This window comes from Pseudoliparis swirei, chromosome 2 (assembly GCF_029220125.1).
Source record: "Pseudoliparis swirei isolate HS2019 ecotype Mariana Trench chromosome 2, NWPU_hadal_v1, whole genome shotgun sequence".
Lineage (NCBI taxonomy): Eukaryota > Metazoa > Chordata > Actinopteri > Perciformes > Liparidae > Pseudoliparis > Pseudoliparis swirei.
In genome coordinates, this window is record NC_079389.1 from 5,875,972 (window position 1) to 5,898,852 (window position 22,881).

Sequence of the window (22,881 nt, forward strand, 5' to 3'; positions counted from 1 at the left end):
GCTTAAGCTCCTCACAGGTATGCATGTATTAATAATAATAATAATCATTTATTTTATATATATATATATATATATATATATATATATTGTATGTATTGTACATTCGAGTCCTTCATTTAGCTTTCTGTGTCGCCCCTCCGCCCCTGGGTTCTGTTATCGGAGGCCGACAGGAGTGTGTGTGTGTGTGTGTGTCTCTACTGTCTGAGTGTGCGTTGTGCGTGTCCGTGGGATCGGGCGCCTGTGTGTGCTTTCGAAGACCAATGCGCTGTTTATAGCAACAAGCTGCATTATTGAATGTGTGCGCGGCGTGTGTGAGCCGAGCTCTAAAGGAAGAGCAGTGCCGTGTGCACACAGAGCACCGGAGGTCACGATGATGGACTCCGAGAGGCCCCCGCACAGGCGGCACGGATAAGGGCCCCGACGCTGGGACCAGAGCACGAGAACAAGAAGCGTATGCGGTCGTAAACGGAGAGCAGTTTACTGACGGGGGAGAGAGGGCGATGAGGCGTTTAAGGGACGCGTGAGATGGAATGAGAGGAAATGTCACCGTGGGAACAGAGGGGGAAGGAGAGAGAGGCCGTTGTGTCCATACTTCATCGGCAGTGGCTGTAAACACTCATGTTTCTCCTCCGCTCTCCTCCTCCATTCCTTTCTCTTCGCCTCGCATCCGCTCTTCATCTTCGTTTTCTGTCCACTTCACGTCTGCCGGAGATCTTTTGTTCCACTCGCCTGTCGATGAACAGAAAAATAAATCGTTTGTGTTGAAAAGATGTCTGACGTTGAAAAAACAAAAAATGTAATCTAACAATTACAACGTGAAATACAATACGGCTCGACGGATTAAGGGAATCGTATAAACTGCCTCACTCAGCGGCTCTTTATTTATTCGTTCTCTATCATCTGCCTCTGGCTGCAGATTTTTCCGCGTGTGTGTGTGTGTGTGTGTGTGTGTGTGTGTGTGTGTGTGTGTGTGTGTGTACAGTAAGAAAGAAGCAAGACTTTAAACCTGCACAGGGTGACTGTACCCGCTTTTTAGTGTAATGACAGGAGAGGAAAGGAAAGGTGAGAAGGAGAGGAGAGGGAAGATGAGGAGAGGAGAGGAAAGGAAAGGTCAGAAGAGAGGGAAGGTGAGGGAAGGAGAGGAAAGGTAAGGTAAGGAGAGGAAAGGAAAGGTGAGATAAGGAAAGGAGAGGAAAAGTGAGTAGAGGAGAGGAAAGGAGAGGAAAGGTGAGAAGGAGAGGAGAGGGAATGTGGGGGAAGGAGAATATAGAGGAAAGGTGAGAGGAGGTGAGGGAAGGAGAGGAAAGGTGAGGAGAGGAAAGGTGAGTGGAGGTGAGGGAAGGAGAGGAGAGGAAAGGTGAGATAAGGAAAGGAGAGGAAATGTGAGAGGAGGTGAGGGAAGGAGAGGAAAGGTGAGTGGAGGAGAGGAAAGGAGAGGGAAGGAGAGGAAAGGTGAGAAGGAGAGGAGAGGGAATGTGGGGGAAGGAGAATATAGAGGAAAGGTGAGGAAAGGTGAGAGGAGGTGAGGGAAGGAGAGGAAAGGTGAGGAGAGGAAAGGTGAGTGGAGGTGAGGGAAGGAGAGGAGAGGAAAGGTAAGGTAAGGGGAGGAAAGGAAAGGTGAGATAAGGAAAGGAGAGGAAATGTGAGAGGAGGTGAGGGAAGGAGAGGAAAGGTGAGGAGAGGAAAGGTGAGTGGAGGAGAGGAAAGGAGAGGGAAGGAGAGGAAAGGTGAGAAGGAGAGGAGAGGGAATGTGCGGGAAGGAGAATATAGAGGAAAGGTGAGAGGAGGTGAGGGAAGGAGAGGAAAGGTGAGGAGAGGAAAGGTGAGTGGAGGTGAGGGAAGGAGAGGAGCAGAAAGGTTAGTGGAGGGGAGGGAAGGAGAGGAGCAGAAAGGTTAGTGGAGGGGAGGGAAGGAGAGGAGCAGAAAGGTGAGTGGAGGGGAGGGAAGGAGAGGAGCAGAAAGGTGAGTGGAGGGGAGGGTTTCCAAAGTGCTCTACAGAGAATCAAGGCAAAACAAATAGAATGGTAAGATACAAATATTAAATTAAAATTAAAAAATAATATTTTAAATTTTAAAAAATACAACATTCAAACTAAATGAGGGGAACCAAAGAACCGCATAAAAGGCCGACATCACTTAAGAGCTATTCTGTCAAAATGAGGCCTCGCAGCTGGACTCCTTCCTTCCAACAGCCGGACCCCCGGCACGCTCCACCCTCAGATCGGCTCCTAGAGAGATAAGATGTTTTTAAAAGGCTCCACGGGGGCTGCGAGTGCAGAACGGGGCCAATTAACGATCGGCCACGTGGCGGTGCAGCGGAAACAGGAACCTGTCCAGACGTATTTCGTGCGGGGGAGAGGCTCCCGGGGCTCTCAGAGAGCGCCATGCGGCGGTGGACCGGGCGGTTCAGGATGAATATCACGTATTTTATTAGCTTCCTCCCGACGACGCCGTCCGGCTCTCGCGTGCGGAGACGGAATTGAATTGTGTATTCGCTGAGGTGGCTTCATAGGGGACTCGTACAGGCGGTTATTGAACCATCAGGAATGTAATGAAAGCGACTCAAAGGTGACAACAGGACAGAGAAAGGTCACCGGTAATATGTGGTGTGGACTATAAGAGTCTGCCAGCCGGAGGAAGAGGAGGAGGAGCTCCTCTAGTCGACTCCTCTAGTCGACTTCATGTGTCCACAACACATGATACCAAGCTTTACTCTCTCCACTCCGTTCCTTTCCTTCCCTCACCTTGTCTCTCCTCACCTTCCCTCTCCTCTCCTTCCCTCCCCTTTCCTTTCCTTCCCTCACCTTGTCTCTCCTCTCCTTCCCTCACCTTCCATCTCCTCTCCTCTCACCTTTCCTCTCCTCTCCTTCCCTCTCTTCTCCTCTCCTTCTCACCTTTCCTTTCCTCTCCTTCCCTCTCCTCTCCTTTCCTTTCCTTCCCTCGCCTTTTCTCTCCTCTCCTTCCCTCACCTTCCCTCTCCTCTCCTTTCCTTCCCTCACCTTTTCTCTCCTCTTTCCCTCACCTTCCCTCTCCTCTCCTGTCCTTTCCTCACCTTTTCTCTTCTCTGCTTCCCTCACATTCCATCTCCTCTCCTCTCACCTTTCCTCTCCTCTCCTTCCCTCTCATCTCCTCCTCTCACCTTTCCTCTCCTCTCCTTCCCTCACCTTCCCTCTCATCTCCTTCCCTCACCTTCCCTCTCCTCTCGTTCCCTCACCTTCCCGCTCCTTTCCTCTCACCTTCCCTCTTCTCTCCTCTCCTCTCCTTCCCTCTACTGTCCTTTCCTTTCCTTCCCTCACATTTTCTCTCCTCTCCTTCCCTCACCTTCCCTATCCTCTCCTTCCCTCACCTTACCTCTCCTCTCCTTTTCACCTTTCCTCTCCTCTCCTTCCCTCACCTTCCCTCTCCTCCTCTCACCTTTCCTCTCCTCTGCTTTCCTCTCCTTCCCTCACTTTCCCATCATCTCCTCTCTCCTCTCCTTCCCCCACCTTCCCTCTCCTCTCCTTCTCACCTTTCCTTTCCTCTCCTCTCCTTCTCACCTTTCCTTTCCTCTCCTCACCTTCCCTCTCCTCTCCTTCCCACCTTTCCTTTCCTCTCCTCCCCTTCCCTCACCTTTCCTCTCCTCTCCTTCCCGCACCTTTCCTCTCCTCTCATTTCCTCCACTCACATTTCCTCTCCTCTCTTCTCCTTCCCTCACTTTTCCTCTCCTCTCCTCTCTTCTCCTTCCCTCACTTTTCCTTTCCTCTCCTCTCCTGCCCTCACATTCCCTCACCTAATCACATGATCACATGGTCACATGATCACATGATCACATGGTCACATGGCCACATGATCACATGGTCACATGGTCATCTAAGGGACAGATCCGGTATTAGTGTGTTATTTGGTGTTGTTTGGGAGGATGGTATGAGATTGGGTTGCCATGACAACCTGTCCTTCGCATCGAGGATGAACCAACCTGCGGTTGTGTTCGTGAAGAGGCTCGTGTCCACAAGCTGGTAGAAAGTGGGCGTGGTTATCATCTCCCTCCACGCCGTGTCCGGTGTTACGCCATTAAAACCCGAGGAGATGTCAGAATTTGAGCTGCGCTGGTTTGTAAAGTTCGCTCGTGGATCTAAAACCATCGGTTCGGGACGCGAGGATCCCAAACTGAGGCATGTGGGCCGTCCCTGATGCTGCGTTCATCTCATGCAAAGTCAATGCACAGAAGCGAATGGTTGCCATTGTCGCCGAATAGCGAAGCAAAACAAACTCCTGTGCTCCCGGCCTTCGTTGAGACTTGTGAAGAGCTGGGTCAGGGTCTCAGGGAGGACGCTTCTTTCATTGCATTCATTACGGAAGAATTTTGAAGTGGCAGTTGAAGGCTCCACTCGGTGGGGCGGGGGGGGGGGGGGGGGGGGAGGGGTACAAGCCTCTTCCCTAGACTGTGGACAACATGCAGGCTCTCAGGGACACATCATACTGAGAGCTGCTGGTATACCTGTCTATATAGCTGTATACCTGTACAGTAAATTTGATACGGATGGTTATCCGGCCCGAGAATGGTATTTAAAACAATTCACTGCACGAACAAACAGTAAATGATTGAAATGAAGGTTTAAAATTTGATTTCCTCCCTGCATGGAATTCACTCGCATCAGAGATTTTGGCATGTAATATATATATATTCTTCTTTTTTTATACATATACAGTATATATGCAAATATATGTATGTATATATGTGTATATATACGTACATATTTATATATATATATCTCTATATATTATATACACTGTATATATATACATATATATATACAGTGTATATAATATATATATAGATATATATCTATGTAGATATATGGATGTATACATGCATACATATACAGGACTGTCTCAGAAAATTAGAATATTGTGATGAAGTTCTTTATTTTCTGTAATGCAATTAAAAAAACAAAAATGTCATGCATTCTGGATTCATTACAAATCAACTGAAATATTGCAAGCCTTTTATTCTTTTAATATTGCTGATTATGGCTTACAGCTTAAGAAAACTCTAAAATCCTATCTCATAAAATTTTAATATTTCCTCAGACCAAGTAAAAAAAAAGATTTATAACAGCTGAGTGTTTGTCAAGGCTCAGGAAACCCTTGCAGGTGTTTCGAGTTAATTAGACAATTCAAGTGATTTGTTTAATACCCTACTAGTATACTTTTTCATGATATTCTAATATTTAGAGATAGGATATTTGAGTTTTCTTAAGCTGTAAGCCATTGTAGCAGGCCCGAGGCCGCCACCCGTGGGTTTCCCCCCCCAGCACCAAGGAGCCGCCAGACAGCACGAGGGTTTGTTCCAAGACATATTTATTCGTCACTCACACGACACTGAGCAGACCGCACAACACGTGCCTCTGCTCACCTCCCTCTCCACTCTCGAGTGGCAGCTTTTATAAGGGTGGCCTCGGCTGCTGAGTGATTGCCAATCACCAGCAGCCGAGGCCAAATCAGACACAGCTGCCACACTCCCCACCACTCGATTTAGGCCGGGCTCCTCAGGCCTAACTCCCCTCCCCATGAGAGCTTGGGCGGAGGAGGGCCCTGGACCGGGACCGGCTCGGCAGGAGGGGCTCGGGTCGACTGCTTAGGAGGTGGGGCCTCTGGGGTTCGGGACGGGGAGCTGACGCCCGCCGGGGAACGGGGAGCCGGGATGGAGCAGCGGTAGCTGGTACCTCCGACAGGGCCCGGGGATCCGGAGTCGGCCCTCCACCGACGGGTCGGCTCGGGGGTCGGCAGCTCCGACGGATCCTGGACCTCGGGGTTCGTCGGCAGCTCCGACAAGTCCTGGGGCTCTGGGTCCGGCAGCTCCGACGGCTCCTGGACCTCGGGGGTCGGCAGCTCCGACGGGTCCTGGGGCTCTGGGGTCGGCAGCTCCGACGTGTCCTGGGGCTCAGCGGTCGGCAGCTCCGACGAGTTCTGGACCTCGGGGTTCTGCAGCTCCGACGAGTCCTGGGGCTCTGGGTCCGGCAGCTCCGACGGCTCCTGGACCTCAGGGGTCGGCAGCTCCGACGGGTCCTGGGGCTCTGGGTCCGGCAGCTCCTGGACCTCAGGTGTCGGCAGCTCCGGCGAGTTCTGGACCTCGGGGTTCTGCAGCTCCGACGAGTCCTGGGGCTCTGGGTCCGGCAGCTCCGACGGCTCCTGGACCTCAGGGGTCGGCAGCTCCGACGGGTCCTGGGGCTCTGGGGTCGGCAGCTCCGACGGGTCCTGGACCTCAGGGGTCGGCAGCTCCGACGGGTCCTGGGGCTCTGGGGTCGGCAGCTCCGACGGGTCCTGGACCTCGGGGTTCTGCAGCTCCGACGAGTCCTGGGGCTCTGGGTCCGGCAGCTCCTGGACCTCGGGGGTCGGCAGCTCCGACGGGTCCTGGGGCTCCTGGACCTCAGGGGTCGGCAGCTCCGACGCCTCCCGGGGCTCGGGGGTCGGCTGCGGGTCACGGGGAACGGGAGTCTGCCACAGCACCGGCGGGTTTCGGAGGGTTCCGAGGAACAGGCGGCTCTCCTCCGCCTGTGCCCGCCCCATCTCCTCTATCCGGGCCAGTATCTGGCCCAAGCTGCTCATCAGCTCTTCCTCCTGGTCTGGCTCCCTCCCTTTCAGGCACTGGGTCCTCAGGGGCCCCACGTTGGGCTCCAATGTAGCAGGCCCGAGGCCGCCACCCGTGGGTTTCCCCCCCCAGCACCAAGGATCCGCCAGACAGCACGAGGGTTTGTTCCAAGACATATTTATTCGTCACTCACACGACACCGAGCAGACCGCACAACACGTGCCTCTGCTCACCTCCCTCTCCACTCTCGAGTGGCAGCTTTTATAAGGGTGGCCTCGGCTGCTGAGTGATTGCCAATCACCAGCAGCCGAGGCCAAATCAGACACAGCTGCCACAGCCATAATCAGCAATAAATCAGAATAAAAGGCTTGCAATATTTCAGTTGATTTGTAATGAATCCAGAATGCATGACATTTTTGTTTTTTTAATTGCATTACAGAAAATAAAGAACTTCATCACAATATTCTAATTTTCTGAGACAGTCCTGTATATATATATATACATATACAAACATACATATATACATATATATGTATATATACAGTGTATATAATATACATGTATACAGGACTGTCTCAGAAAATTAGAATATTGTGATAAAGTTCTTTATTTTCTGTAATGCAAAAACAATCATGTATTCTGATTCAATACAAATCAACAATGTTTTATTCTTTTAATATTGCTGATTATGGCTTACAGCGTAAGAATACTCTAAAATCCTATCTCATAAAATTTGAATAATTCCTCAGACCAAGTTAAAAAAAAGATTTATAACAGCAAAACAAAATCAAACATTTGAAAATGTGTTTCCAGGTGTTTCGAGTTAATTAGACGATTCAAGTGATTTGTTTAATACCCTACTAGTATACTTTTTCATGATATTCTAATATTTAGAGATAGGATATTTGAGTTTTCTTAAGCTGTAAGCCATAATGAGCAATATTAAAAGAATAAAAGGCTTGCAATATTTCAGTTGATTTGTAATGAATCCAGAATGCATGACATTTTTGTTTTTTAAATTGCATTACAGAAAATAAAGAACTTTATCACAATATTCTAATTTTCTGAGACAGTCCTGTATATGTATAAATATGTGTATCAGGCATGAAAACGGGTCAGGGGTGAAAAAGGTGAGGAGGATAGGCGCGCGGGGGGGGGGGGGGGGGGTGCTGGTGGTGACTTCCACGAACATCGATGTTGGACGTTGTATGATAATCTATAGGTCCTCCATTCTGACACCAAGTCAGTGATCGGGCCCTATAATAAAAGTAATATTGTGTATAATATGGTCATTCATGAACCAACTTCCTTTTGTTGTTGTTGGCGTGAACAAGTCTTGTGCTCTGCTGAGCCTTGAGTCTGTTCCTTGAGTCTGTTCTGCCTCTACCTGGTTGTCACGATCTTCTATACCATACCTGCCATAAATATCATGATACAATACCATAAAAACAGTATACCATAAATACGATACTGGTATATTTATCTATAATAGTAATAAATAAAATATCTGTATGGTTCACTTTTTACCAACTTTTTCAACACTTAAATAGCAGTAATATTAGTATTAATACAGCAAGATATTAATGAAACTACATGGAGCCATCATAGCATTGATCAATGATTATACACTATGAGGCCGTTAGTCTCTGACCAGAGGATACAGAGTTCATCAGGAAGAGCAGCTGTAGAGTTACAGAACTTTACAGACTGAACTTAAACATTTCACTTCTTTTTTTATTTTTATTTTTAAAGCCGAAAATTCCGCCACTTAACGCCCCTCGCTGTGAGCGCTACGCTGCGCGTGCAAACAGCTTGACACGGAGCAGCGCGTGCGCTCTGATCGCTCTTTTAATGAAGTATTGAGACTAAAAATATGCTAAATCACATCGCTCTTAACGTACGGGTACTTTGTTAGCATCGCTACACCGTGCAGCGTGACAGCAGCAGATGTTGCGTCTAACATTCAAGCTAACCTAAACCACCAAACGCTGAAGACATCTTGACGCTGATTGGCCGAGACGCGACACGTCCCATCAAAGATGTTTTATTGCGAAGAGCAACACTTCACACTTTCTCCGCGTCCCACTCCAATCTCATAAACGCCGGCCGGCCAATTGACCCCCCCCCCCTACCCCAAAACAAAAACTCTTCGGATCTACACGATTCACGTAAGTCACCTATTTTGGTTTCAAAACGGCGAATTTCGCCGAAAGGTGAGGGATTCTCATGCCTGGTGTATGTACATATATATGTGTATATACACTACCGTTCAAAAGTTTGGGATCACTTAGAAATGACTTTATTTTTCAAAGAAAAGCACCGTTTTTTCAATAAAGATAACATGAATCAGAAATACACTCTCTACATTGTTAATGTGGTAAATGACTATTCTAGGTGGAAGTGTCTGGTTTCTAATGAAATATCTCCATAGGTGTATAGAGGCCCATTTCCATCAACTATCACTCCAGTGTTCTAATGGTACATTGTGTTTGCTAATCGCCTTAGAAGACTAATGTCTGATTTGAAAACCTGTGCAATTATGTTAGCACAGCTGAAAACAGTTATGCTGGTGATATAAGCTATACAACTGGCCTTCCTTTGAGCTTGAAGTTTGAAGAACAAAATTAATACTTCAAATATTAATCATTATTTCTAACCTTGTCAATGTCTTGACTATATTTTATATTCATTTGATAAATAAAAGTGTGATTTTTCATGGAAGACACAAAATTGTCTGGGTGATCCCAAACTTTTGAATGGTAGTGTATATATATAAATACATATATATATAAATATATTAGGGCTGTCAGCGTTAACGCGTTAATCTATGCGATTAATTTGGCCGCGTTAACGCACTAAAATATTTTAACGCAATTTAAAAATATATATACTTTATTAATCCACAAGGGGAAATTAGTTCTCTGCATTTAACCCATCCTTAGTTATTAAGGAGCAGTGGGCTGCAGTGATGCGCCCGGGAAGCAACTGGGGGTTCAGTGCCTTGCTCAAGGACACTTCAACTTGCTTCCGGTGTTCGTTGAAGTTTTTACACTCCTCTGAGTGTCAAACCGCGGCAGTACAGTTTGACACTGTTTCCGTTTTTAAAACAATTATTTCTCCGCGAAAATAAGGAGCAGAAATCAGTTTAACTCGTGGATGAATCAGTCGGGTTTCCTCCTGCTCCTCCTTCTTCCCGTCTCCCCCTCTGATACACAGAGGAACGAAGGGGCGACGTGTCGGGGGACGCGGCGCGGAAAGAACTCGTCACACGAAACCTTCAACGTGATTTGTCAATCCGTTTGTCTGTCAACATTTCGGGAAAAAAACAACCAATGAACATTCAGTAAATCACAAAGGACCTCCCACCTCACAGGTAAGGCTCATTTAGCAGCCTGTCAATCAGAGAACCAGAGAACACGGCGTGAGGACAATGAGCCTTATTTCAGAGCTGAGATTGTTCTGGAATGTTTGATGTATAACACGTGGGGGTGTGTCACATGCAAAAGACTTTAAACGGTGAATTTAATTTATTTTGTAAAATGTATAAAATGCCCCCAGCCTCCAGAGGGTTAACGTGACATATGTGAATGTCAGTCAGTCACCAAGGCCACTGGTTCTGCTGTTGTTCAATGTTAAAGATGACAGGACCAATGGGGTCTTAATATACTTCTTTTTTTTTACTAATCTGATGTTTCACTGAAGAAACAATTTATCATCCATGATATTAAATATCTCGCTGGCACTTTATAGGTAGGAGCCTCTTTGAAAACACAGCTCTGTGTGAAGTTTTGTCTTTAAAAAGAAGGAAAACACTTTTAATCGCAAATTCAACATGTGCGATTAATTAGTTAATTTTTTTTAATCGATTGACAGCCCTAAAATATATATACACATACATATATATTAGGGCTGTCAGCGTTAACGCGTTAATCTATGCGATTAATTTGGTCGTGTTAACACACTAAAAATATTGTAACGCAATTAACGCAACTTTGTTTACTTCCGGTGTTCGTTGAAGTTTTTACACTCAAACCGAGTGTCAAACCGCGGCAGTACGGTTTAACACTGTTTCCGTTTTTAAAACAATTATTTCTCCGCGAAAATAAGGAGCATAAATCAGTTTAAACTCGTGGATGAATCAGTCGGGTTTCCTCCTGCTCCTCCTTCCTCCCGTCTCCCCCTCTGACACACAGAGGAACGGAGGGGCGACGTGTCGGGGGACGCGGCGCGGAAAGAACTCGTCACACGAAACCTTCAACGTGATTGGTCAATCCGTTTGTCTGTCAACATCTTGGGGAAAAAACAACCAATGATCACTCAGTAAATCACAAAGGACCTCCCACCACACATGTGAGGCTCATTAGCAGCCTGTCAGTCAGAGAGCAGAGAACACGGCACAGGACAATGAGCCTCATTGAATAGAGCTGAGATTGTGCTGGAATGTTTGATGTAGAACACGTGGGGGTATGTGTCATATGCAAACGCCTTTTAAAGGTGAATTTAAAAAAAAAATTTAAATGTATAAAATGCCCCCAGCCTCCAGAGGGTTAACGTGACATATTTGAATGTCAGTCAGTTACCAAGGCCACTGGTTCTGCTGTTGTTCAGTGTTAAGGATGACAGGACCAATGGGGTCTCAATATACTTCTTTTCTTTTTTTACTAATCTGATTCACTGAAGAAACAATTTATCATCCACGATATTAAATACCTCGCTGGCACTTTATAGGTAGAAGCCTCTTTGAAAACACAGCTCTGTGTGAAGTTTAGTCTTTAAAAAGAATGAACTTTTAACTTTTAATCGCGATTAATCGCGATTAATGAATTTCAAAATGTGCGATTAATTAGTTTATTTTTTTTAATTGATTGACAGCCCTAATATATATACATACATTTATATATATATATATATATATACATGCATATATATACATATACATATAAATAAGCATATGCATATATATATATCTTTTAGAAATCGGATTTTAAAAATCCTCCATGTATTTTCTGTCACTTTTACCTGCTGGTGTTTAATTTCCTGTGGATGTGTTCGGTTGAACAGGAAGTGGTTCGGAGCGGTTCACGGGCATCGTTGCATGTGAACGTGTGGATGAATGAGATGTCATTGAAAAGCGTTGTGTGCGTTCAGGTAGAAGAAAAGCTCACGAGTGCTTTCCATTTACCTCTCAAGTACGCAGGAAGGGGAAATTGTTCCTGCAGGTGGTAAAAAACAATGTTCAACCATCAGATGAATGCAGCAATAATAGTCTCTCAGCGCGGATCTGAACATGTTCCTGCAGGGGCCAAGAGTTAATTTTTTATTCTCATTTAGATTCAATTTGTAAAGGTATTTGTGACTCAGGTGGCTTTTGAAGGAGCATATAATCCTAACACCTGACTCTAAGATGTAAAATATTTTTTTTAAACAAGTCACGCTACATCCATGACTTGTTCCTCACTGATGTGACGATACATGTATTAAGTGCACAGCTCACCGGGTACATTTGCATGTTTAATGGCCTGTTTGTGTCTGCAGCCGCTCGATGCCTGACTCCGCCTGCTGATGGCAATCAGCAACTCTTTCCTTTTGTTACCGAGGCGCTCGCAACCCAAATGCCCCGAACGTGATCATTTATGTATTCCTCATAAAGAAGGAGGTAATTAAGATAATGAGATTTTCAGAAGCGAGCGTGGCATGCCGACACGTTGGGCAGCGCGTGTTTCTCCACTGCTTTCTAAATGTTCCCGTTGTGTTCTCTCTCTCTCTTTTCATTTCACCGGCCGCATCCTATTGGCGTCACCCCCCCCCCCCCCCCCGCCACATCTGCTTCCCCCTCTCGTGTCAGCTTGTCCTCCATTTGTTTTCCCGGTGCATAATTGGCTATAATTGTGTAATTATGTATAGCAGTTTGATGTGTAATTAAAATGGTATCAGTATCCACGGTAACCTGCGCGGTGTGATTACCTATTAACGGTGGGAAACCGTCATGCCTAAAAGCCTGTGACCGCCCCTCTCGATAACGCCGCCGTGCAGCCGGTCGGACGTCTGACCCGAAACCCGCGGTGAACACTTGGGCCTCCTCGCCTGAACACTTCCTCCTGGCGGGTCAACGAAGAGTTCAATATCGTCACCTTCCTAAAATAATGGCCGTTTTTTTCAGAAAACACAAAAAACATGACCACATATTGATCTATATGTGATATTGTGAAATATTATACTACAGGGCTAGAATCACATGTGTCCAACTGAGGATGTAGGCGATGTTACCAAAGTTGGCCATTATCACGAGGAGATGATTTAGGCAAAATAAAAAATAAAAATGTTGCCGCTACTATAACGCCTTGGCAAAAACACGCCGGGCAAACTGGAGCAGTGCGCCTGCGTGCGCAATCGGACGATAAAACTTCATTTACAAAATGGATTCAAGCAGACGTCGCGCTCTTGCCCTCGCTGTGTTGTGGGATGAGGAGGAGGAAAAATCCCCCAAAAAGCGTAGGAAAAAAATACGGCGAATACCACACGGAAACAGGAAGGAAGTGGTAAAGTAATAAATCCCGCCTCTTTCTTGATCCAATTGGCTGCCTTGGCCGAGTGTGACATTGACCTCGCGCTTAAAGTTGAGAATATTTTAACTTTCATGGGCGCCTGAAAAACGCTAGAAAACCGCCGTACCATAGGAAAGCGATGGTTTTACTCGCGACGCGTTTTTAAGAGGCGCGTCTGGTGCGATGGAGCCCGTAGGCCATTATTTTAGGAAGGTGACGACGTGTTATCCTGCAGCCTTGAAACCACGCATTATAGACATCAGACACGCCCACGTACTCAACTTCTCATCACCGTTAGCTCATCGCGCGGCTCGTTCCTTCCCCAAATACCGACACCGAAAAACCGAGCGGGGGCCTTTCAACGCGCTTGTTACAGCGCTTCTGTAATAAGGCTGAAGAAGACGAGGGCTTGTGAGGACACTCTTCGGGGAACGTCTTAATGAAAGCAGCCGGGCTACAAACTGGCCCTGGAAAAAAAAAGCCCCCTCTGCAAATTCACCACGACATGAGACACGCCTGAAAGGTCTGCTGTTGGGAGTTGCCTCGGTTTTATTCAATAAAGGTTTTTTTATTTTATTATTCATCATAGCTGCTTTAGGAGGTGCATAATTACTGTTTTTTCCTGATTATGAGCAGTATGTATGCTGGTCATCGTCTCCAACCTCTCTCCCGTGAATAAAGGCACTATACAAGTATACCTGCAAGCCTGTGTACCGTATGTCAAACCTTAAACTCCCCCTATAGCCTTATTAACACTTTACTTCTCACAGGATAATAATAGGACGAGTTCGGAACTCATTTTATACAAAAGAAGACATTCAAAGGTCTACAATTATTAAAAAGTCATGCTTGCCAGCGGAGAAAAGTGGGTTATAATGAGCTTAGCATGCCCCAATTCTCCCTCATGATGTAATGCCATGGCAACAAAAGATGATGTTGAAGGTTTGAGTGTATATCAGCGAATAAACCGAGTTCCAGCAGCGCTGAAATCAGCAGAGAGGGAATGTGCGCTTTGAGTTGACCTTTTAAAGTAAAGGTGGGCACAAATAGCACCGTAATTATACAACGGTGTACGTCGTCAATAACAAGATATTCTGACTGGCTTCACCAGATCCTGCTGTGCTGATACTCTGCCATATAGTAAAGGACAGAGCAATGTCAGTAGAAAAAACAAAAACAAATTTCTTCAACGAAACAAAAGCTTCATTTACAAAATGTGTTGCATTTAACAAGAAAGCAGAGTGGCTGGACAGAGACAGGAAATGGCCCCCGGCACGAGAGGTGTCACGTTGAGATCAGAGGCACTGATCCGAGTGTTCGATGGCCGTCAGGAATATTCATCGGGGCTCCAGCAGTAAAACCCATGTGCTCCATTTAGAAAAAAAAATTCTCTCAGTGATCATGTTCGGTAACAAATAACGACGACGCATTCACAAGTGAAGGCGTCAAGAAGATGAAACAACAGAGCCTACAGACTTTCTTTCTTTTTTTTGTGGCACCATTTTTATTTGATCGGAGAACGGAAATGTGGTGTTGATGTTGCTTAACACATCTGCATCTATCCACAAAGGCACAGGTGTCAAACACAAGGCCTGCGGTCCGAATCTGGCCCGCCGCATCGCTTTACGTGGCCCCTGGCGGCTTTAAAGACACACGATCACCTTTTCTTAAAGAAATTGAAGAAATATATCCCGTGCTTTTATTTTGAAGGTTTTAGATTAAATGGATTTATATTGTAATATTCTCTTTAGACATTAGACATTTTCTTATGTACAATATTTCTACACTCAAATAAACAATAATCAAATGCAAAAAAGAGTTATTTAACAATATGTTCGAGGAGTTTATAGAGTGTTTCCGGCCCTTTAAGATGGCGGCCATGACGCTGATTTGGCCTACGGTGAACATGAGTTTGACACCCCTGCACTAAGGGAATTACATGTGCATTAAACACGGAAAGAAATACCCAAATATATATATATATATATATATATGTATATATAGTGTGATTAATATGGAAATAAAAGGCACATTCAGGAGAACAGTGGTGTGCCAAACCCTGTTTTTTTTGTTGCTTCTCCTTCTTTTGAATATAATTTAGTTTGTCCCCTCCATGATGTAACCATATTAATAAGTCTCTTTGTGAGAGACTGTTGCTCATGAGCAGAGATAAACACGTCCATCTGCTTCAGTGCAGCAGCTCAGAGGCCAGTGGTGTTACACTGTGTGTGTGACTGTGTGTGTGAGGAAAGACATTACAAAAATATATATACACTACTGTTCAAAAGTTTAGGGTCATTAGAAAAAGAAAGAAAAGACTTCAAATTATAGCACTGTTTTTTTCAATGAAGATAACATTAAATTAATCATAAATACCCTCTCTCCATAGTTACTGTGGTAAATGACTATTCTCTGGTGTTAATGAAGTCTCTACAGAGGTGTCTAGAGGCCCATCTCCAGTGTTCTAATGGTACATTGTGTTATCGCCTTAGAAGACTAACGGAGGGGAATAAAACCCTTGAAAACCCTTTGTATGTGAGCGCAGCTGAAAACAGTTATGCTAGTGAGAGAAGATAAAACTGGCCTTCCTTTGAGCGACAAGTTTGAAGAACAACATTAATATTTCAAATATAAATCATTATTTCTGACCTTGTCAATGTCTTGACTATAATTTTTGTCTCCCCCCGCTCTGTCAGTGAGAGTAAATACTCAGACTGTTGACCCGCGTTCCCAACGTCGGCCAGCAGGTGACTAGGTGTGTCCTCGCCGTGCGTTTGACTTCCTGTAATCCTGAATTCCAAGTCTCTTTATTAATGAATAAACGTTCCGCACTCCAGCATCAAGGACGTCCTCCACGTCTCTGCCCTTGTGGTTCTCTTTAATCACGTATCTACAAGACCTTCTTAATCGCCCCTTGACACTAACAAGCGCAGAACACACACACACACACTTTTAACCACAATGAAGCATCTGCATGCTCTGTCATTCCCCAGAGGGGCGACTACAGCAGCAGGTCTGACATCCGCCGTGTGGATGATTAGCATCATTAGAGCATCAGCTGCTCGCTCTCACTCACACACACACACACTCTCACTCTCCACGATGGCTCTTCATAGACGTAACACTCGTGCAAATTGAATGATGGTGTGTTCTTGGCAAAGCAGTGATTCATTTATGATCAGAAGTAGGTCAGATGAATGGTACCCAAGGTGTAGAGACGCCAGAGCAGTTTGTCTGCGCCCAGTGGGGAGGGATGGAGGGATGAGGACAGACGGAGGGGGTATGAGCATTTATTTATGTTCAAGAGGAGGTAAGAGAACACTTGTGTCTGTGCTCTGTGAGACACAGGGGGACGCCAAGAGACAACATTGTGAAGCAAGTGAGAAGTACATTGGGAACCCACTAACAATAGCTCAATGGGAACAAATCCTCTCCTCTTCTTCTTCAGTGTGTCTCGTTCATGTGTCTGCGATAACACTTTATTTAAATCGTCCTTTTTCTCTCTCTCCACCTTTTCAGCTCCTTTGACCGACAAGCCGCCAAAGATCCTGTTTCCCTCGGAGAACCAGATGAGCGTCATGGAGCTGCAGCTAGGTAGGAGCATCGTGGGGGATTCCCCTCCGGCTGCAGTCGCGACTGTCGGTTCATTCCCCCCCAAATATGACAGGGGGGGGGGGACAAAGAAGAGAAACAACGGGCCGCCTTCCCATGGGGCCCCGGCCCAGCGTACGGAGCCGAGGGAGGGAGAGAGAGGGAGAGAGGGAGGGAGGGAGAGAGAGGAGAGAGGAGAGAGAGAGAGAGGGAGGGAGGGAGAGAGTGAGAGAGAGGGATAGAGAGAGAGAGAGGGAGAGAAGGGGAGAGGGAGAGAGAGGGAGGGAGAGAGGGAGAGAGAGAGGGATGGAGGGAGGGAGAGAGTCAGAGAGAGGGAGAGAAGGGGAGAGGGAGAGAGAGGGAGAGAGGAAGAGGAGGAGAGAGGGAGGGAGAGGAGGGAGGGAGAGAGGAGAAAGAGGGAGGAGAGAGAGGATAAAGAGAGGAGAGAGGAGAGAGAGAGGAGAGGAGAGAGGGAGGAGAGAGAAGAGGGAGGAGAGATTCAAGATTCAAGATTCAAGATGTTTTATTTGTCACATACACACACAGGGTGTGCAGTGAAATGAAAGTGGCAATGCTCAGCAGGAATGTGCAAGGGCAACAAGTACACACTATTTACAATAAAAACAACACAATATTTACAGTAAGTGTGTGTGTGTGTGTGTGTGCCTAAGAGGGCAGTTGTGTGGGTCTATGTGGGGTCCTGGTGAGGTCGGAGTTCACAGTCCTGATGGCCTGAGGAAAGAAACTCAGTCTCTCTGTTCTTGCAGCATGACTACGGGCGCCTGCCTGACCGCAGCAGCTGAAACAGTCTGTTGTTGGGGTGGTGAGGATCCTTCATGATCCTGGCTCTGGTTCTGCACCTCCTGGTGTACAAGTCCTGCAGGGTGGGAGTGTAGTTCCAATAGTGCGCTCAGCCGAACCGAACGCACTCTCTGCAGAGCCTTCCTGTCCTGAGCGGAGCAGCCCGCTCCTTAGGCTGTGATGCTTCCTGTCAGGACGCTCTCTACAGCTCCAGAGTAGAAGGACTGAAGGATCCTCTGGGAAACTTTAAATTTCCTCAGCTGCCTGAGGTGGTAGAGGCGCTGCCTTGCCTTTCTCACCAGAGTGTCTGTGTTCGTTGACCATGTCAGATCCTCGGTGATGTGGACTCACCCTCTCCACAGTAGTCCCGTTAATCCCCAGTGGTGCTCTGTTGTTGTACCCTCCTAAAGTCCACAATCAGCTCCTTAGTTTTGGTGACATTCATGATGAGGCTGTTGTCCCGGCACCAGAGTGACAGATCAGCAACTTCCTCCAGGTAGGCCTTGTCGGAGATCAGGCCCACCACCACTGTGTCATCCGCAAACTTGATGATGGTGTTGAGCTGAACCTGGCCACACAGTCATGTGTGTACAGGGAGTACAGTAGGGGCTGAGGCGCAACCCTGGGGATCCTGTGTTCAGGGTGAGGGTTTGGAGGTGTGTCTGCCCACCCTGACCACCTGTGGCCTGGCGGTCAGGAAGTCCAGGATCCAAGCACACAGGGGTGTTCAGTCCCAGCTCAATCAGCTTGCCGGCCAGTCTGGAGGGACTATGGTGTTGAAAGCTGAACTATAATCAATGAACAGCAGTCTCCCCTCTGGCTGTCCAGATGAGAGAGTGTGGTGTGCAGCACCTGGGAGACAGCATCATCCGTGGATCTGTTTGGGCGATAAGCAAACTGCAGCGGGTCCATGGAGGAAGGAGGAAGGCGCAGAAGCAGTCCTTTATGAGCCTCTCAAAGCTATTCATGACCACCGAGGCGAGGGCCTCTGGTCGTTAGTCATTCTTACTTTCTGGAGAATCATTCTTGGGCACAGGGACAATAGTGGATCTCTTGAAGCAGGCGGGGACCACGGACTCAGCCAGGAGAGGTTGAATATTGTGGTGAACACTGGAGCTAGCTGGTTAGCACAGGTCTTCAGTACTCGCCCAGATATGCCATCTGGACCTGCAGCTTTCCTGGTGTTCACCCTCAACAGAGCCCTCCTCACACTGTGCGCGGTCACAGAGTGTGTGTTCATCCCCAGCGGTAGAACTCACCTCGGCTCGCTAACGGTGTTGTTGTTAGCCGGCGAGCTAGCTGTTGTTGCTAGCCTCAAACCGTGCATAAAATGAGTTCAGGTCGTCCGCTCACTCACCATTGCGCTGAGGTCTGCTCTGGTAGTCTGTGATGGCGCCTGGTGTCTCGCTGCTCCATCTGTGATTCCACTCTGTCTCGGTACCTCCTCTTGGCTTCCTTCACAGCCCTCCTCAGTCCATAGACCGCTGCCTTGTACTCGTCCATGTTGCGGATACAAGACCGGAGTTATAGGCAGCAATGCAGGCGTTCACAGCTTCACGGATGGATCTATCAACCCACGGCTTTTGGTTAGGAAAGACCCTAACTTTTACCGTGGGGACGATGGTGTCCGCGCGTTATGAGGCTCATTGCTACGTCCGCAAAACTCGCTGGCGTCACTGGAACTGGATTGGATCATGTCCCAGTCGACGACACGCAGAGCGCCCTGTAGCTCAGCCTCTGATTGGTCAGACCACCGCTTTACGCTCGTCACTAGGAAGCAAGAAAATGGCGGCATGGTCCGATTTGCGAGCGGAGGGAGAGAGACAGCCTTGTAGCCTCTCTTGAATGGCGTATAGCAGTGGTCCAACGTTCTTTCCCCTCTGGTAGCTCACGTAATGTGCTGGTGAAAGTTCGGCAAGACTTTTTTTAGGTTTGCCCTATTAAAGTCCCCAGCCACCACCACAGCCGCGGGGATACTTGTTCTGATGCCGACATTACCAATCATGTAGGTCGGATTGTGGTACGTCGGTGTCCGCTTGTGGTGGAATGTAGAGGCTGTGGGGGAGGGAGAGGGGAGGGGAGGGAGGGGAGAGAGAGGGAGAGGGAGGGGGAGAGGGAGAGAGAGAGAGAGAGAGAGAGAGAGAGAGGAGAGGAGAGAGAGGAGGAGAGAGGAGAGGAGGGGAGAGAGGGAGGGAGGAGGAGGGAGAGAGAGGGAGAGAGGGAGAGAGAGAGGGAGAGGGAGAGAGAGAGGGAGGGGAGAGAGAGATGGTCTCTTCTTCTTCTTGGATGCCGTTGACTCCAGGTCTCTCGTTCAGCGCTCCACGGTCGGCGATCAGGAGTGAGAAGTCGCGCTGTTGACCCGGCTCCTCCTCCTCCTCCTCCTCCTCCTCCTCCTCCTCCTGAGCCGCCATGTTGGTGTCTTTGTCTCTGACGAGGATTCTGAGGGAGAGAGAAAAGCTTCTTGTTTGGAGCTCTCCAGCAATTATTAAACGCCTCTCCGACTCTCTCATGTACGGTGTGTGTGTGTGTGTGTGTGTGTGTGTGTGTGTGTGTGTGTGTGTCGCTGTGTGTGTGTCTCGCTGTGTGTGTCTCGCTGTGTCAGTTTGTGTGTGCGTGTGTGTTACATTTTTCGTGTGCTGTTAAGACTGCGGAGTGATTTCAGTGCTGCAGTTTCATAACACGTGAGAGGAGAAGAAGAAGAATCGTCTACATCTGAACGAGGAAGAGGAGGAGATATCCCGACTCTTGATCCCAAAACGTGCCTCCGTGATAATAATGATGGATAATCACCCAGGATGCAATGCAATAGTGTTTCTTTGTGTGTCAATGCTCTTCAAATGCCACGCGCCCAGTTTGAAATGCAGGTCGTGTCTAAGCCCGGCAAAGGTAACCCGGTAACCCCCCCCCCCCCCCCCACCACCAGACATTGTAAAACTGGCTAATTAGAGTAAATAACAGGCCTTGATCTGTGGAGGCAGTTCCCAAAATAAAATAAGATATTCTGAAGCAAGGTGATGAAGGGGAGAAGAGATAATAATGAGTGTGATGTTGTGCAGCGAGCCTCCGCACTCCCAGAAGAGTGTCGAACGCCCAGAGACACCAGCGGGGTAAATAGTTTACAGCCGGGCTCCATTTTGTGAGAAAAGAGAGAGAGAGAGAGAGAGAGTTTCTATTCTGCTTTTATTTATTTTTTTATTCTCTTCTTCCTTTATATTTGTTGAGTCATGCCCTGAGCAGCTTTATGGAGGCAACGTGGGGCAGATTTATGGAGAGAGAGGGAGGGAGGGAGGGAGAGAGAGAGGCAGTAAAATCTGATCCGTAAGCAGAGAGATAAATCTGCTCCTCTGCCAGGAAACTCAGCTCCACTGTATCTCCTCTGCCGGTGTGCAGATCTCAGGCGGCGGCCATGACGGCGGCGGCGGCCAGCTTTACACGCGGACATAAATAAAAAAACACGTGTTCCATAAAGTCTCACAGAGGACGCTGCAGAAGGGGAGAACAGAGAAGACTTGACTGAAAAGAGAGAGACGGGAGTGTTGGTTAAAAGCATTTGAGGATTGGGATTTGGGAGAGGAGACATATGGTGTGTGTGTGTGTGTGTGTGTGTTTGGATCTGTTCAGTGGCCGTATTTCCAGATGTGGTGCTGTCCCCCAGTGGTGAGTTGGTGCAGTCCTCTTCCTGCAGGATATGGAGCCGCGGCTCATATTTTGAGGTTTGAATGCTGTGTCACAAACACACACAACGTCACACCGGCTCGGTGTGTGTGTTTCCTCGGGGACGATTGGTTCCGCTTACGCAGCACTTTGAGCGTCTCTCTTCGTCACACACACACACACACACACACACACACACACACATGCAAATGCCCCTGAAGCAGCCGTGGGTGGGGAGGTCACTCGCGGCGGCGTTCTCGGGTGACTGTGGGGATAATTGTAACTGATGACTGAGGCTTTTTACTGCCCCCCCCCCATCCCCCTTCCCCCCCTGAAAGACAGCAGATGGGTGCACTCTCGTGGAAATGAATTGGAATCAATTATTTTAGAGAGCAGGAGCCGACAGCACGGGGATGAGTTGAGACACACACACAACTGTAGTATCCTTACACTCACACACAGAGACGAGGATGCTGGTTGTCTTGGTGTGCCAGCGGTGTGTGTGTGTGTGTGTGTCCCTCTTTGATCTCTCTCCCGCCCAATTGCCGTCTTCTTCCTCCTCCATTTGAAAACATCTGCTGGCCGAGACACAAACACATTATAATTTGTTCTCATCCAGAGAGCCTGAAATGCAAAAATAAAAAAACAAATATATATATATATATATAAAATAAAAAAACAAATATATATACAGTACATATGTATTTATTTATATATATATATATATTAAAAATACAAATATATACATTTGTATGTATATATATACTTTTATATATATATATTTATTTGTGAATATATATATGAATATGTATATATATAAAATGTGAATATGATATTTATATATATATGTATTTATATACTGTATATTAAAAATATATATATAAAAAATAAAATAAAATAATAAAAATATATATATACAGTATATATATTTATATATATATATACATGTATATATTTGTGAATATATATATGAATATGTATATATAATATGTGAATATGATATATATATATATATTTATTTATATATATAAAAAATAAAAAATAAAATATATATATATGGATCTATATTTGGATCTATATTTGGATATATATATATATATATATATCATATTCACATATCATATAACGTTTCTCAACATTTCAGCTTTTTTTGTTCTTATTATTATTCTTTTAAATAGTTTGCCAGAGTGTACACTGCTCCCAGTGAGCTGCTGCATGGTTTTCATCTATCAGACGTCTACTCGATAGACATGGCTGATGCTGATGGTCATAAAACAGCCCCCATGTCATCCTGGTGGATGAGTGGGGCACTGTTCAGAAGATGTTGCTTTGTGCTGACTGTGAGCAGCTCCTTCCTTTATGTGTGTGTCTTCCTCCATGTGCTGCCTGCTGTACGTCTCAGCACGTCCGTGAAGCAGGCGGGCACCAGCCGTAAAGACGGGGCATTTATTTAATGTGCATTTGTTTAGAGACAAGCAGCATAATAAGCAATGACACACACCACGGCATTTATAGCCCAAGCTAATTTGCTGTGTGTGTTGTATGTGTGTGTGTGTGTGTGTGTGTCGTTGAAGCACACTCTGTGAACCCATAACAACTCACTTTTCCTGCTCTCACTCTCTCCCTCCATTGTGTTTGTTGCATATGTTCCGATATCCTTTCATCCTTTCATCCTTTCATCCTCCACCTCTCTTCACATCTTGACCTCTGCTTGCTCTG

General features: G+C 46.6%; 1 protein-coding gene across 1 annotated transcript in view; it reads left to right on the forward strand.

Moving 5' to 3' along the window:
- Positions 1–22,881, forward strand: part of il1rapl1a (interleukin 1 receptor accessory protein-like 1a) — a 187,264-nt gene that overhangs the window by 111,819 nt on the left and 52,564 nt on the right. The window contains exon 9 of the mRNA XM_056426950.1: positions 16,636–16,710. Coding sequence (XP_056282925.1) covers positions 16,636–16,710 — 75 coding nt within the window. The remainder of the gene's footprint in view (positions 1–16,635; positions 16,711–22,881) is intronic.